Source organism: Calidris pugnax, unplaced genomic scaffold, assembly GCF_001431845.1.
Source record: "Calidris pugnax isolate Ruff unplaced genomic scaffold, ASM143184v1 scaffold54, whole genome shotgun sequence".
Taxonomy (NCBI): domain Eukaryota; kingdom Metazoa; phylum Chordata; class Aves; order Charadriiformes; family Scolopacidae; genus Calidris; species Calidris pugnax.
This window is the reverse complement of record NW_015090864.1, coordinates 10548576-10562008: the sequence shown is the minus strand read 5'-3', so window position 1 is coordinate 10562008 and position 13433 is coordinate 10548576. Positions and strand designations below refer to the sequence as shown.

The window sequence follows — 13433 nt, the reverse complement described above, 5'->3', positions numbered from 1 at the left end:
GTTGTCATCACAAAGCACTTTATTACCAAAGCCTGGGACAAACTAAGCTTTTATGCATATTTTTAACATTTACATACTTTTGCCACTAACTACAACTAAGTGTGAAGGAAAAGGTAATTTCTAATCCTTCCTTCCCCAGATATTATTCTGGCATCTCCTCTTCACAAAAAGTATTTTGAAACAAATCCATGGAGGAGGGTTGATCTTTTTTTCTTCAGTATAACCAACATAGCAATCCTAAGGCATAAAACCAAATATGTAATAAAACCACTAACACAGGATTCATACTATCTGAGCTCAATACACAGCTCGACCACAAGTTTCTGTTGGCAAGTTATTTGAATTTTATTCATCTGCTGATAAAACAAAGACCAGCAGCATATTTTCTGCTAACAATTGCATACCATATCCAAAACAAGGAAGTACTGATTTCTGTTGGGAGTTAAGGTTGTCACTCAATTAATCTGTTATCAAACACTGTTGAGCAGACAGTGAATAAAACAGAATACAACTGACTGCAGTACATTAAGAACCTAATACAAACATAGTAAAACTTAAAGCACAGCGTGCTACTAAAAAAATGGCAAATTAGAAGGGAGAAAATACTGTCATTAGTCTAATAACTATAATCAATTAATTCACTACAAGTATGGATCAAAGGAAGAACCGCCCTTGCACACTACCTGAATAAATTCTACTAAAGCAGTCGCTGGTGGACCACAATACGCAAGTTGGCTTACTGCATATATTATTTATCTTGGTGGCCAGCTATAAACCTTTTTTTAAGAGAAGTTTCCACTTAACTGAGCCTTACCCTGACAATGAAAAAGTTCAACTACTCCTTTGGAGTGTGTCTAACCTGTCACGTCAAAATTCAGGAAGAAAACATCTTATTACTGGACAAGCCTGTAAATAATGCAGCTGTATTCAAAATCTGCAAAGTATATATGCAAGGAAACAAGTTACCAAATTTGAAGTGAAACTAATATGGTAACATGTATAGCATATTACCAATATATCAGTGTTCATCTATCAATTATACAGGGCATGTGCCCATCAGCAACATCTATTTTTTATAAACAAAGCAAAAGTATGTAATTTCAAGATCTTGAAATCAGCAGCTATGAGCAAAAAAAGAAAAGTGAGTCAGCTTCTGCCACAGCACAAACCATTATTTCAGGTCTAGAAGTACAGAAGGAGCATTTCCAGAATGGAAGTACAAACCCCCATGGGAGTGGCAACAAGAGCACAGGACACCACCCAAGTTAGAGTGAACTTCATTACTCAATGCAAGTTTAAGGATTATTCTGGCCTGTTTTATTTTAAGATGTTCTGGGAAACCCAAACCAAAAGAAATTGGTTCCATTCCTATAAACTAACTGAATTAGGATGAAAAGTGTGCATATTAGCCATCAGAGGGCAGCATGAGCCTTCCACCAAGTCAGCATCTAAACAACCAGAATTTATTTTCCCTCACATTTTGGTTCATACAGTCAAGATGACTGTCTTCAGAAACAATCAGAAAAGCCTATCATGATCCCGATTTTGTAAGTTATTTCTGAACATCAATTTTAAAGAGACGAGCAAGAGAAGCCACTAAATAGGCAGGACACAGAGCACATTTGCTTTGTGCACAGTTCACAGTACGTAGGAGTTTCACAGCAGGAGTTTCACAGCTACTTTAAGCCGTGGCACTCTGCTGACAGAGGCGCTGTGCTGAAAGAAGTGGTCCTATGTTCTTTATGTCCCCCTAGGGTATTCCTTTCTGCATCTTCATCTGCCTCACCCTTGAGACAGTACTTTTGTCCATGCATTCACAGTCAACCAGAATGTGAAACACATCCCGATTAAAACCAACTTGAAACAAAATGGATTAAACAGGAATACTATACAAATGAAACACTATCAAGAGAAACACTGAAGTTAGAATTATTTCCGATTCAATACCCAATAAATCCATACAGTAAGGTCATGAAAGGAACTAAGTTAACCTACAACTTTCAAAACAGAAAGAGATGTAGGAAAGGTTTTCAATCCCCTTCTCAGAGCCTGAAAACATAAGCAAATATAAATCTGTCCTAAAGTAACCAGCATAGTAAAACGCACCAACTTCCTTTACTCTCTTTAAAGTTGGCATTATTTAAATTAGCTCATTAAAATACCATGTAATAATGTTATCTGTTTATCTGCAAAAGTACTTTTCTAGATCTGATGCAGTTTACAGCTCCGCTGTGAAGCGACATTAATACTCTCTACTCATTAGAATCTGCTACGGGCTGTTCAAGGTTAAAGGTCAACCAAATTAAATAAGATGATACATAAAACATTTAAAACATTTACGTATTACAGCATAATACAATCATAGAGCTTGATGAGAAATACTAAAACAGCTTAAAATTTTAGTTTACTACACAGAAGTGACAGGATGCCTTGACCTCTCAGCTGCCCCTCACTGCTTTCCTGAAGTAAGGCTGTAATGGCTCAAATGCACAAACAGCTTTCTGTCCAAGTACTTACATTCTCTGACTTCTAGATGGCTAAAGGGAACAAGTTGTGCTCTGTTAGTTCCCAGAAAACTGACACTGTAATAAACTGAAGAATAGATTCATGTAAAAAAACCAAAAACAAAACAAAACCTGTCACAACACTGAGAAAACACAAGGTTTGCCTTCCAGAGTATCTGCAGAGTTCAATAAACGAGGTCTCTTGTAGCCAAACACCATCGGTATTTTCAAAACACCTCTCTGATAAAAATCAAGTTTTGGATCATCTTTGCCAGGCCAACATTAAGATTGCATATTCAATTTGACAGTAGTTAGTTTTCAAACTGCTATTTGCTTATCTTTGGCAGAACTGCTTCAAACACTTCCTCCAGGGCCCTGACCAACAGTTAATCTCAGTATTGTGGGGTGAAACACTCCATGTGGCTCCGGACTGTGCCCACTGCACAGACTGACACGATTAAGAAAATTACCGAAGTTTGTGGTTGTTGTTCTCTCCCTTAAGTTTAATATACAGAAAATCATACCTTCATCTGAGCCAAATTAAAAAAAACAAACAAACAACAAAACCACAAACAAAAATTTAATTTAGCTCACGCCTGTCAAGCGGGCAATATTTGTTTACTTTATGGAAAGGCACACAGAACAGCATTTCCACTAATACCTTCCTTATCAGAGTCGTAATAACAAATATTTTGGTTTATTCATATTCCTGTGTTACTACTATTCCAAATTCAAACTTACGAAATCAAGAATCAATCTTCAACTTTAAGGGTGGGGGAGAAGGAAGAGGTGCAGTGAAATAAAGATGCTGTTTCTTTGTATTTCTTCATGGTTTTATCATTCATGCAACAACACACAAAAGCCAATATAAAGCTCCACAGGTCTGATTACAACCTGTAATCGGAACATCCGGAACATCCACGTCAATAGCCTCCAAGGACAGCCAGCATTTAAAAGCTAGGAAGTCTGCTGTTCCTGCAGCTCTGCTGGATGTACTTCATTACTTAAATTGATTTCTTTGCACTGAAAACATAAGTTAAGGAAGTTACCCCAGCGGCAGTGTATTCTCTTACCTGCCCCTCCAACATGTCTCTCTGCAGTCCTGCCCGTTCTTGCTCGGAACTGTTGGTTCTTCGGATTGAAAGACTGTGGGATTTGCGTTTCTGCTTTGCTTGGCGAGCAGATGCACAACTTCCACTTTCTATTGGCATTACTTCAAAAAAACAACTTCACAGAGGCTCCTATGATAAACTAAGCACAAGCATCACACATTACAAATTTCTTCGCCAAAATAACCAGAGTTTAATTTTTTTTTTCTCAAAACAGAAATATTTATTTCTACTAAATTGGAGTTGTTTGAGTTGTGATTAAAAAGAAGGGATCCCTATTACTTACAGCTAATCTTCAGACAGCACTAAGTTCAAAACCACATATGCATATATGTACATTAAGTAGAAACACTTCTGTATTACTTATTCATTAGCTAACAAACCTCCACAGAAGAAAAATAAATTCCACTACCTTGCTCATTTTGGAGAGCACTAGCAGAGACAGCCCCAAAATGCTTCCAGGAAACAACTATTATGCATACTCTATTTCACTGAAATGCATGCAAAATTAAAACCCAGCTGGAAAATGAAAGCAAACAGACATGATAATTTAGGGACACTGTCAGGTTAAAAATGTATTATGCAACATCAAATGTTAGTAAACAAAATTTGATCAATGTGCTTGTTTACACAATAAGCAGAAACTAATTTTAATGACACAAGTTCTGAAAACTACTTTCCAACATTTTTGACAGCTCACATTTTCACTTTCTTAATAGTAAAAGTGCCCATGAAAAGAGTGAAAGTGCTCCTGATGTAGCAGGCTGTTGTTGTTGCTAATTTTTGCCAGCTTGTTAAAGCCAAATATGCATTTTAACATCCCTAAAAACACCTGACAGTATCACCAATTAATATTACCATGCATAATCTACTGCTTTCCCCTATTTAAGAAAAACCAAATTATGTTTCATTTCTTGCATAAAGGTGGAGAATATGTTCTTTACTGTCAAAATCTTATTTTTACAAACAATTAATTACTGGATTTTTTTTTTTAAATTTAAACCTGATATTCAGCAGAAATTATAGTTTCATGGGGTACCAGTTATTAAACATTTCAAACGTTTTGGGATTGATTACTCAAAATTTTTCGATCATGAACATTGAGAACAAAATAAAAATTCATTCTCCAGCATAAATGATTTCTGAAACAACAATTAGAACTTAAAAGAGCTGCAATAGTCTGCAGAGAAATAGGAGAGCAGAGTTGGCAAAGCTAACAAGGCAACTGAGCTTCCTTTTATATAAGCCGATCAGAGAAAATTTAAACCAAACCCAGGGCCACTTCCAATTTAAGATCCGCCAACACACTAGATCTCAAGCTAGGAATGAGCACCATCGCTATTAACAAGACAAGGCATTAACCAGTTTGGTGGTTTTGACATTGTATTTTCAGCTTTTTAACATATCATAAAGCCAAGGAGAAGCATACCTTACTAAAAACACAGTATGCACTATGAATAAAAACAGCTTTAAATTTGCTTTGGTTTTTATATTGCAAAAATCTAAAGATATATAAATTTTATATATCAAAATTAGACTAAATTTAGTTAAGGTTTTGATGCCCATCCATCCTCAAATTTTCTCATTAGAAAACTCGGTATTTTAATTTCTAGCTTTTGGAACACCTGAGTTCCAGTAACCTGACATCAATTCCCCAGTGAATCTAGAAGAAAATTCAGGTTGTGCCAGTATCTTGTACTGCACTGACATGATTTTTTTTCACTTCCTCTAGACTCTGCACAGTCCTCCCCTGCACCTAATCCCATCAGAGCTTTTTATGTGTGATTAATCAGTAGTAACTAATTAGCTATATTCACAAATTAAAGAAGAAAGAAGATAAAGAGCTACCATTGGGCAGTTTCTTATTTGACTAGATTTCTTTTTTCACTGTGCCTAGATTCCTCTGCTGTAGAAAGACAGGACTGAAAATTCAAAGAAGCTCATCCCATAAGCAAGTTACTGCCAATTTTCTGGGCTTCACTAAGTACCTTCCGGTTCTTGGACATATGGTCAAGAATTAGGAACAGGTTTTCAGTGCTCATCACACTTCTGTTTCTTTTCAAAACATGATGAGATCCCAAACACATGTATATTCTCTCTTCCAACCTCCTTCCTGTCTCCCTTGGGAACCACTCTTTCAATGGCTTTCAGTTTGACAGTTTCTGCAGCGTTCGGGATTACTTTTTAAGGCCTGAAGTACCAAACTCTGTGTTCACACACACAGATGTGTTAAACAGTTTTATATTTTTACATACACAGTTAAATATAATCACATAAATCATTTAACCAGTTTCGCTTCAGCAGTGAAAAAAAAAAATCTAATTTCTAATTCAGATATGGCTCCTAAACTGGAATTATACACAGAGATGTTAAAATGGTTTATGCCTTACCAGGCACTGTTTCAACTGTGTTAATTTTCATTTGCCCTCTACTGCCAAACTACTTTATTTTAGAGGACTTTACCAATAAATACCCTTTTCTGGTTTGGGTTGGAAGGAACCTTTAAAGGCCATCTAGCCATATCGTCCCATCCCCCTCCCCCGCAACAAGCAGGGACATCTTCAACTAGATCAGGTTGTTCAGAGCCCCATCCAGCCTGACCTTGAATGTTTCCAGGGATGGGGCATCTACCACCTCTCTGGGCAACCTGTTCCAGCATCTCACCACCCTCATTGTAAATAATGTCTTCCCTATGTCCAACCGAAATCCACTGTCTTTCAGTTTAAAGCCATTACCCCTTGATCTGTCATTACAGGCCCTGGTAAAAAAGCTCTCTCCATCTTTCTTATAACCCTCCTTTAAGTACTGAAAGGCCACAATAAGGTGTCCCCAGAGACTCCTCCAGGTTGAACGACCCCAACTCTCTTGGCCTTTCTTCACAGAAGAGCTGTTCCATCCCTCTGATGATTTTTGTGGCTCTCCTTGCTCTAACAGGCCCATGTCTTTCTCGTACCCCTAGCTACAACTGGCCTTCTGGGCTGTGAGCACACATTGCTGCCTCACGTCCCATTTTTCATCCATCAGTACCCCCGAGTCCTCGGCAGGGCTGCTCTCAATCCATTCATCCTCCAGCCTCTATCGATACTGTGGATTGCCCCAACCCAAGGTGCAGGACCTTGCACTTGGCCTTGCTGAACTTCATGAGGTTGAGTAAGCCCGTAAAGGTCCCTCTGGATGGCATCCTGTCCCTCCAGCCAATCAACTGCACCACTCAATATCAGTACGTACAGATTTGGCAGCTGTATGTTCTAGCATATAGAATTTAAAGGGACACAGTCAAATGCATGAGATCACACCTTTACACAGTGAAATTCTCACACTAACTACACAGAAGAAGTTTCTACTTTCACAGCTCGTAAGCAGAGCAGACGAGGTAAGAAACACCTCGGATAGTGTATCTATTTGGTAGCAGCACTTCACCCGCAGCCAGCGTCCGTGCCAGGAATCGCGCTGTCCCCATGCCCCAGCCTGCCCAGGTCGTCACAATAAGGTGTCCCCAGAGACTCCTCCAGGTTGAACGACCCCAACTCTCTTGGCCTTTCTTCACAGAAGAGCTGTTCCATCCCTCTGATGATTTTTGTGGCTCTCCTTGCTCTAACAGGCCCATGTCTTTCTCGTACCCCTAGCTACAACTGGCCTTCTGGGCTGTGAGCACACATTGCTGCCTCACGTCCCATTTTTCATCCATCAGTACCCCCGAGTCCTCGGCAGGGCTGCTCTCAATCCATTCATCCTCCAGCCTCTATCGATACTGTGGATTGCCCCAACCCAAGGTGCAGGACCTTGCACTTGGCCTTGCTGAACTTCATGAGGTTGAGTAAGCCCGTAAAGGTCCCTCTGGATGGCATCCTGTCCCTCCAGCCAATCAACTGCACCACTCAATATCAGTACGTACAGATTTGGCAGCTGTATGTTCTAGCATATAGAATTTAAAGGGACACAGTCAAATGCATGAGATCACACCTTTACACAGTGAAATTCTCACACTAACTACACAGAAGAAGTTTCTACTTTCACAGCTCGTAAGCAGAGCAGACGAGGTAAGAAACACCTCGGATAGTGTATCTATTTGGTAGCAGCACTTCACCCGCAGCCAGCGTCCGTGCCAGGAATCGCGCTGTCCCCATGCCCCAGCCTGCCCAGGTCGCCCATGCGCTGCTCTGGGGAGAGGAAGCATGCACCCTCATCCCCAGGCCCCGCGGAGGGTGCGCGCAGCCACAGCAAAGCCCACACCAAGGAGGCAACAAGCAGCCATGTGCACACGAAGGACAGGATGGAGGAGACCACGGGGGCTAGCTTCACCGCCTCCAACACCGCTCTGAATTCCACCGAGTAGCCTCACAAACTTTCAGTAAGGGAGCAATAATTTAACAGTTTTGAGGAGCAGGACGTAAATCCGGTTTAAAAACGTGACAGTGTCCCTTTAAATATTGACTTCACTTTGACAATTTCAGAGCTATATTGATGCTAATCGCAACAGTAAGAAGCTATAGGTTTTTCAAGACTAGATTTCACAAAACAGATCCTTGGCAATATGATGCTAAAAAAAAAAATAAATAAATAAGGTGCTCATTTCTAGCAGTTACCTGATTCCCCTTATTATGTAAGGTTTTCAAACAATGAAAATTACCTGTCCAGAATATCAGTGTCATGTTACATATCCTATGAAAACCATATTAAATATTGATTAGTGAAACAGTCAGTAGTATACAAACCAGTCAGTCTTTCACATTTTTGAAACTTTTGTAGTTAGAACACACCAGACGACAGGAAAAGGGGGGCGAGGGAAAACATCAACACAGGTCAAGGCTGAGCACCCAATCCCAGTCACACAAAGTAAGAAAAAAAGGCTATAAATAGGCCTATTATGTATTTTAGTCACATGTAGTTAATCATAACTTTTGAGTGTTACAAATACGTTCTGAAAAGACAAATTCACTTTCCTTCTACTTAAAAATTCTACAAGTAGGATGAAAAATCACTACAAAGCATGGGACTCTTGTTTCCTGAGCCAAATGAAGCTGAATTCACAAAAGCTAAAAATCAGCAATCAAGAGTAAAAAAAGCTGTATTGTTGTATTACTAAACTATATTCATTAAAGGTGTCAGTTCACAAGTACTATACTATTAAAAAGTGAGCTTATGAGACATATTGAGCTATTCTGCTCAATCATTTCGGAAAATGCTACGTTTGCATAGTGTTCTTCACATAATGATCTGTGAAAGCCTCAAGAGAACAGTACCAAATGAATTTCTGACAAAGTCTATCAGCAGAATTAGGGGAGAGAAACTGGTGTCCTAGAAAACGTCTAGACCACAGGTGATTACTGCTTTCTGAATGCAAAGATACTTCGGTATTTCAGTTACGCTGTTTAATTAAACTCATAGCATATTTTACAGTGTGTTAAATTAAAGTCCTGCCACCTACCTTTCTGTAACAGATGTTACTGTGTATTCAGTCACAGGAAATATTTCATCAGAGTAACAGTAAAGAACAGATGTGTAACCAAGTACTGTTTTATTCAGCTACAGCAGAGAAATGGCACCAAACGGCAGTGCACACACCACTCTACTAGGCTTAAAAATTCACTGCAGCAACCAACTAACTCTTCTTGCCTACTTCTTCTACTCTTGAACACAGAACAAGCAGACTGCTGAAAGGAAAGAACTCCTGGGGTATGCACACAGCTGAAGCCAGGGAGAAAATCTGTTTTAAGAAGTGTCAGAGCACAGACAGAATGGCTACAGTATTGCATTGCCTTTTTTGTTCATTCAAGGCAACACACAAGTCTGCAGAGAGAAAGCATGGGGAAGTTTCAGCAACACCTCTTACCCAAGATCTCCCTGCTCCATTTTGTTTAGAGTTTAGCAATAGTAATACTTACTATATAAAGTATTGTGTCAAAAAACAAACAAACAAAAGCCAACTAAGCCAAAAAACACAGAAACAATTCTGCTGTATTTGTGTGTGCTCTTAAATCCCTTTAACAGTCTCAGGTCTGTCATTCTCAAATATGGTTTAGAACAAAATTTCAGGGTATACTACATAAGAAACAAAGGCTTTTTACAATAGTAATTATTGTCCTGCACAACATTAAAACCTTAAGATACAAAGATGCCAATTAACATGTTTTGGGGTTTTTTTCCAGAAAGCAGGGAGGGAAAGGGGAAAGAGAAGAGAATGATTACAGTTATTAAGTTCTTTGTTACATATAACTCAGTCTGACAGTATTACTCATGAGTTAAGGGAATTTAAGTATCAATGTACGCCACTACCATTTTTATTAATATGCAAAGGAATCAAATTTAAAGGAGTAAAACTTCCTTTTTGAGGTCTTCAGTGAACAATTTGTTTCAAGGATGCTGTACATTCAAGTGCCATTAATTCAATGCAAGCTCCAAGAATAGAGCACACCTGAGAAAGATCAGGCTAAACAGACTTCTTCATGAGACTAGTTGTTTTGCTGGAGATAAATATTTAGGAAACAAAACCATTCCAGATCATCACAGATGATGCCAGAACCACTGATAAGTGTGCTCAAACCTTATGAAATCCACTCAAGCATTACAACATCATTTTTTTTTTTCTAAATTTAGTGCAGCATATTTCAAACGAAACTGGTGTTCCACAAAACGTAAAAGGGGAAGGCATCCACTGCTGAAAAGGTGACAGCCTCCTTTAGATAGAAAGCATGGGAAAGAAGCTGCACCAATGAATTTTAAGTATGTTATACAGCTGGAAATCAATGATAAAAGCTTTAACACATTACTGAGTACCTACTCTGAGCAAGCTTCTAACGTGAACATCCAAGTGTAAGCCAGCCCAGTTTTCCTGCTAGCAAGCTTTGATGTTGCTAATTCAACTATGTCAGCAAATGCTGCAATCGCACCAAAATGCAGTGCAGACCCAGCCTGCAAACTCTCTACTAAAGCAAGAAACGGTATCTCAACCATACAGACTTATTGTCATATTAAACAACAATAATTACCAAACTTGGATGATTTTTTTTTTATTATTTAGAATGTAAAAGAAACCTGCCTGAGTCCACTCATAATCATCAGACCAAGACCCGTTAAGTGAAACTGCTGATGTCCTAAAAGCATACAACTTTCCTTTGAGACCCAGTGCCACCCGTGCTTGTTGAGTGTGCTCACTATGGTACGGGGTACAATATATTCTTACATTTAACACTAGCTCGTTACCTATGAGTATACATCATACCTTGTTTTATTAACAGGTATTAATTAGCTGACTTAATTGAAGAGTTCAACAGTCAGCATCAGGTACTCCTAAATTACTTACTGCTGGTTGTATCCAAAAATATGTTTGGAGGGTACTCTACTTCCTTAGCTGTTTCACAGACATTTTAGCTCCTGTTCCTGTATTAGCTAATCCCTAATAGCTTAAAAACAGTCTGCGTGTACGCACAGGTATGCAAATACAAGACCTGAGGGTGAGGAATCCTAAGGAAGTTCAAGAGCAAAGGCGGTTTAACCAGGTATTTGTTTAAGGAAGCACTGCACCACAGTCAGAGGCCACAATCCTACTGCGCCACTCTCTAAACAAACATATTTAGGTACTTACTACTGATAAACTAGATAAATTGCCATTATGCTGTCATGCAAGCACAGTGACCCTTAAGGTTATTGCTCTTCATTTCGGAATATATTACTAGCTAGTAAATTAGAATCTTTTACTGCTTAAGCTATAACAAAAGCAAGTAACTGACACCAGCTATAATACCTTTAGCAAGCTTTTCTGAAGCACCAATAAATAACCTTTGTACAGCACATTCTTAAAGCATTTCCTCATATGGCCTACCACTGAGAACTACCAAATCTTCCAACGCTACGTGTAACAGCACTGCAAGTACCCACTCCTTCCATCTTGAAACACTAAAGACATCCTCAAAATAGTCAGTGGGTATTACCCAAGGATTGCTCAAGAAAATAACCAATCACTCTGGTTTGTAAGGAGATCATCCCAGTTCCTGTCCGTTCCTTGGTGGTCACATGTAGGGTACCAACAAACTCCCCGAGAGGTCTGAAGCGGTGACCTCCAGAACGAGCTCCTCACCCTGGCCTTCTCCTTGCAAGACAAGCTACTATCTTAGCTCCAAGAGTTAAAAATCATCTAATCTCCCAATCCTGATCTCATCTCAAATGTATAAAACACAATAGTGCTTAACTTCTCCTTACTTGACACATACTAGTTCTGGCTTGCAATTTCTGGATTTTATAGAAGTAAGCCTTAAGACACTGTCATCACACTCACAATATTTCTCCCATGACTGTACCAACGCTCTCAAGGATTCCAGTCCATACAAGAAACTGCATCCTTTAAAAAAGTCCTAAATTTAAAAGAAAGATAGTGGAAGGGCATACCTAAATTAGAGAGACAGTCTCAAAGAGAAACCTTTAGATTTAACATGATAAACCTAGTTTAGGGACAAATGTACACATAAACAACTGGCATTTAAAGAAAACCCAAACCCACACTACAGTCACCTCTGCCTTAAATTCTATGTCTGGTGCAGGCATCTTTTCTTAAAATAACTGCCCAAGTCCACAACACACACAGCTACACTGGAAGTTATTACAAAACACGTTAAGGCTGACACACACACAAGATCTTATCTAATGTAAACTCCTCATTGGAAAACATACTTGAGGATTCTTGAGTTACCAGCTCACTTTCAAAAATATCACATAAGAAATGCCAACAGCTGGCTTGCTTGGAAAACAGTTTTAAAAATTTGCTTAAGAAGAAAGATACTGCTGTGATACTGCAAAACGGGTGCCTGAACAATAGCCGTTTGTCTAATTTCAAAGTGTACTCAATGACACTGAATCACTTCAAAGAAGCTGTTCCACCAGTTCTTTACGTAAACCTTCCATGAATTCCTGTTACAGAAAGCATACTTTAAAACACTGTAACGAAACAAACTTTGACATTCGGAAGATTTAACAAGAGGGATAAAAGCGCACATTGAAGTTTCTCTTTTCTCGCAAACACCAAGATGTCCTTGAACAACGGTTCAAGGCTCAACTTGGAAAAGTTTTCCTTGTCTTTGCCTAAGCACAACCTTTTTATTTAATTTCCCTCTACAACTGGAACCTAACATCTGCTAAACCTCTGATTACATTAAGCATACTAATTCTTCCCTCAAATTTGTTTTCAGCTCAGGAAAAGACAGAAACTCTGCAAATGCCTCTTTACAGATGACTATTACCCATCTCAGAGGGTTCTAAGTCATCTCAATGACTCGAGATGACATCTTTTGGACTTGATGATCTGAAAGGTCCCTTCCACCCCAGACAAGTCTATGATCCCCCAGCTGCCAAAGGCCAGATCCACCATGTCCCACCCACAAACAGCACTTCCCTTCCTCTTGCAGCTGTGCCCCGACTCAGGGAATGTGGGGGTCTCATTTTTATTCCATTGGTACATATGTCAGGGGACCTGAACTCAACCTGCAGACTAAGGAGGTGCTGCGCTTGGCTCGTCCTGAGGACAAGCAGCCGCATACCAAGTAAGTTAGTGAGGGGATCTCCTCACGGGCACCCTCGGCTTCACTGCCTGCAGACCTGGAGCCATCCCACAGCCCCGGGCTGGACGTGTTGGAAAAAAACCCTTTTTAAAAAAAAAAAGCCACCACCACCAACCACACACCACAGAGGAGAAAAGGAAGAAGGGCTTGTTTTCGGTTATTTCGGTTTCTAAGAAAAAACGTGCAAGTCATTTCACGCGGAAACCCGCCGGAATCGGACAGGCTGGCAGGGGGTGCCGAGGCGGGAGCCCCGCCGCACGCCGCGGGCC

General features: G+C 39.6%; 1 protein-coding gene across 2 annotated transcripts in view; it reads right to left on the bottom strand.

The window, feature by feature from the left end:
• WDR37 (WD repeat domain 37) overlaps positions 1–13433 on the bottom strand; it is a 47838-nt gene that overhangs the window by 34230 nt on the left and 175 nt on the right. The window contains exons 2-3 of one of the 2 annotated variants that reach the window (XM_014945121.1): positions 8244–8275; positions 3578–3755 (exon numbers count right to left, since the gene is read on the bottom strand). In XM_014945121.1, coding sequence (XP_014800607.1) covers positions 3578–3715 — 138 coding nt within the window. In that variant the 5' untranslated portion in view covers positions 3716–3755; positions 8244–8275. The remainder of the gene's footprint in view (positions 1–3577; positions 3756–8243; positions 8276–13433) is intronic. The other variant, XM_014945120.1, reaches the window with a different exon arrangement.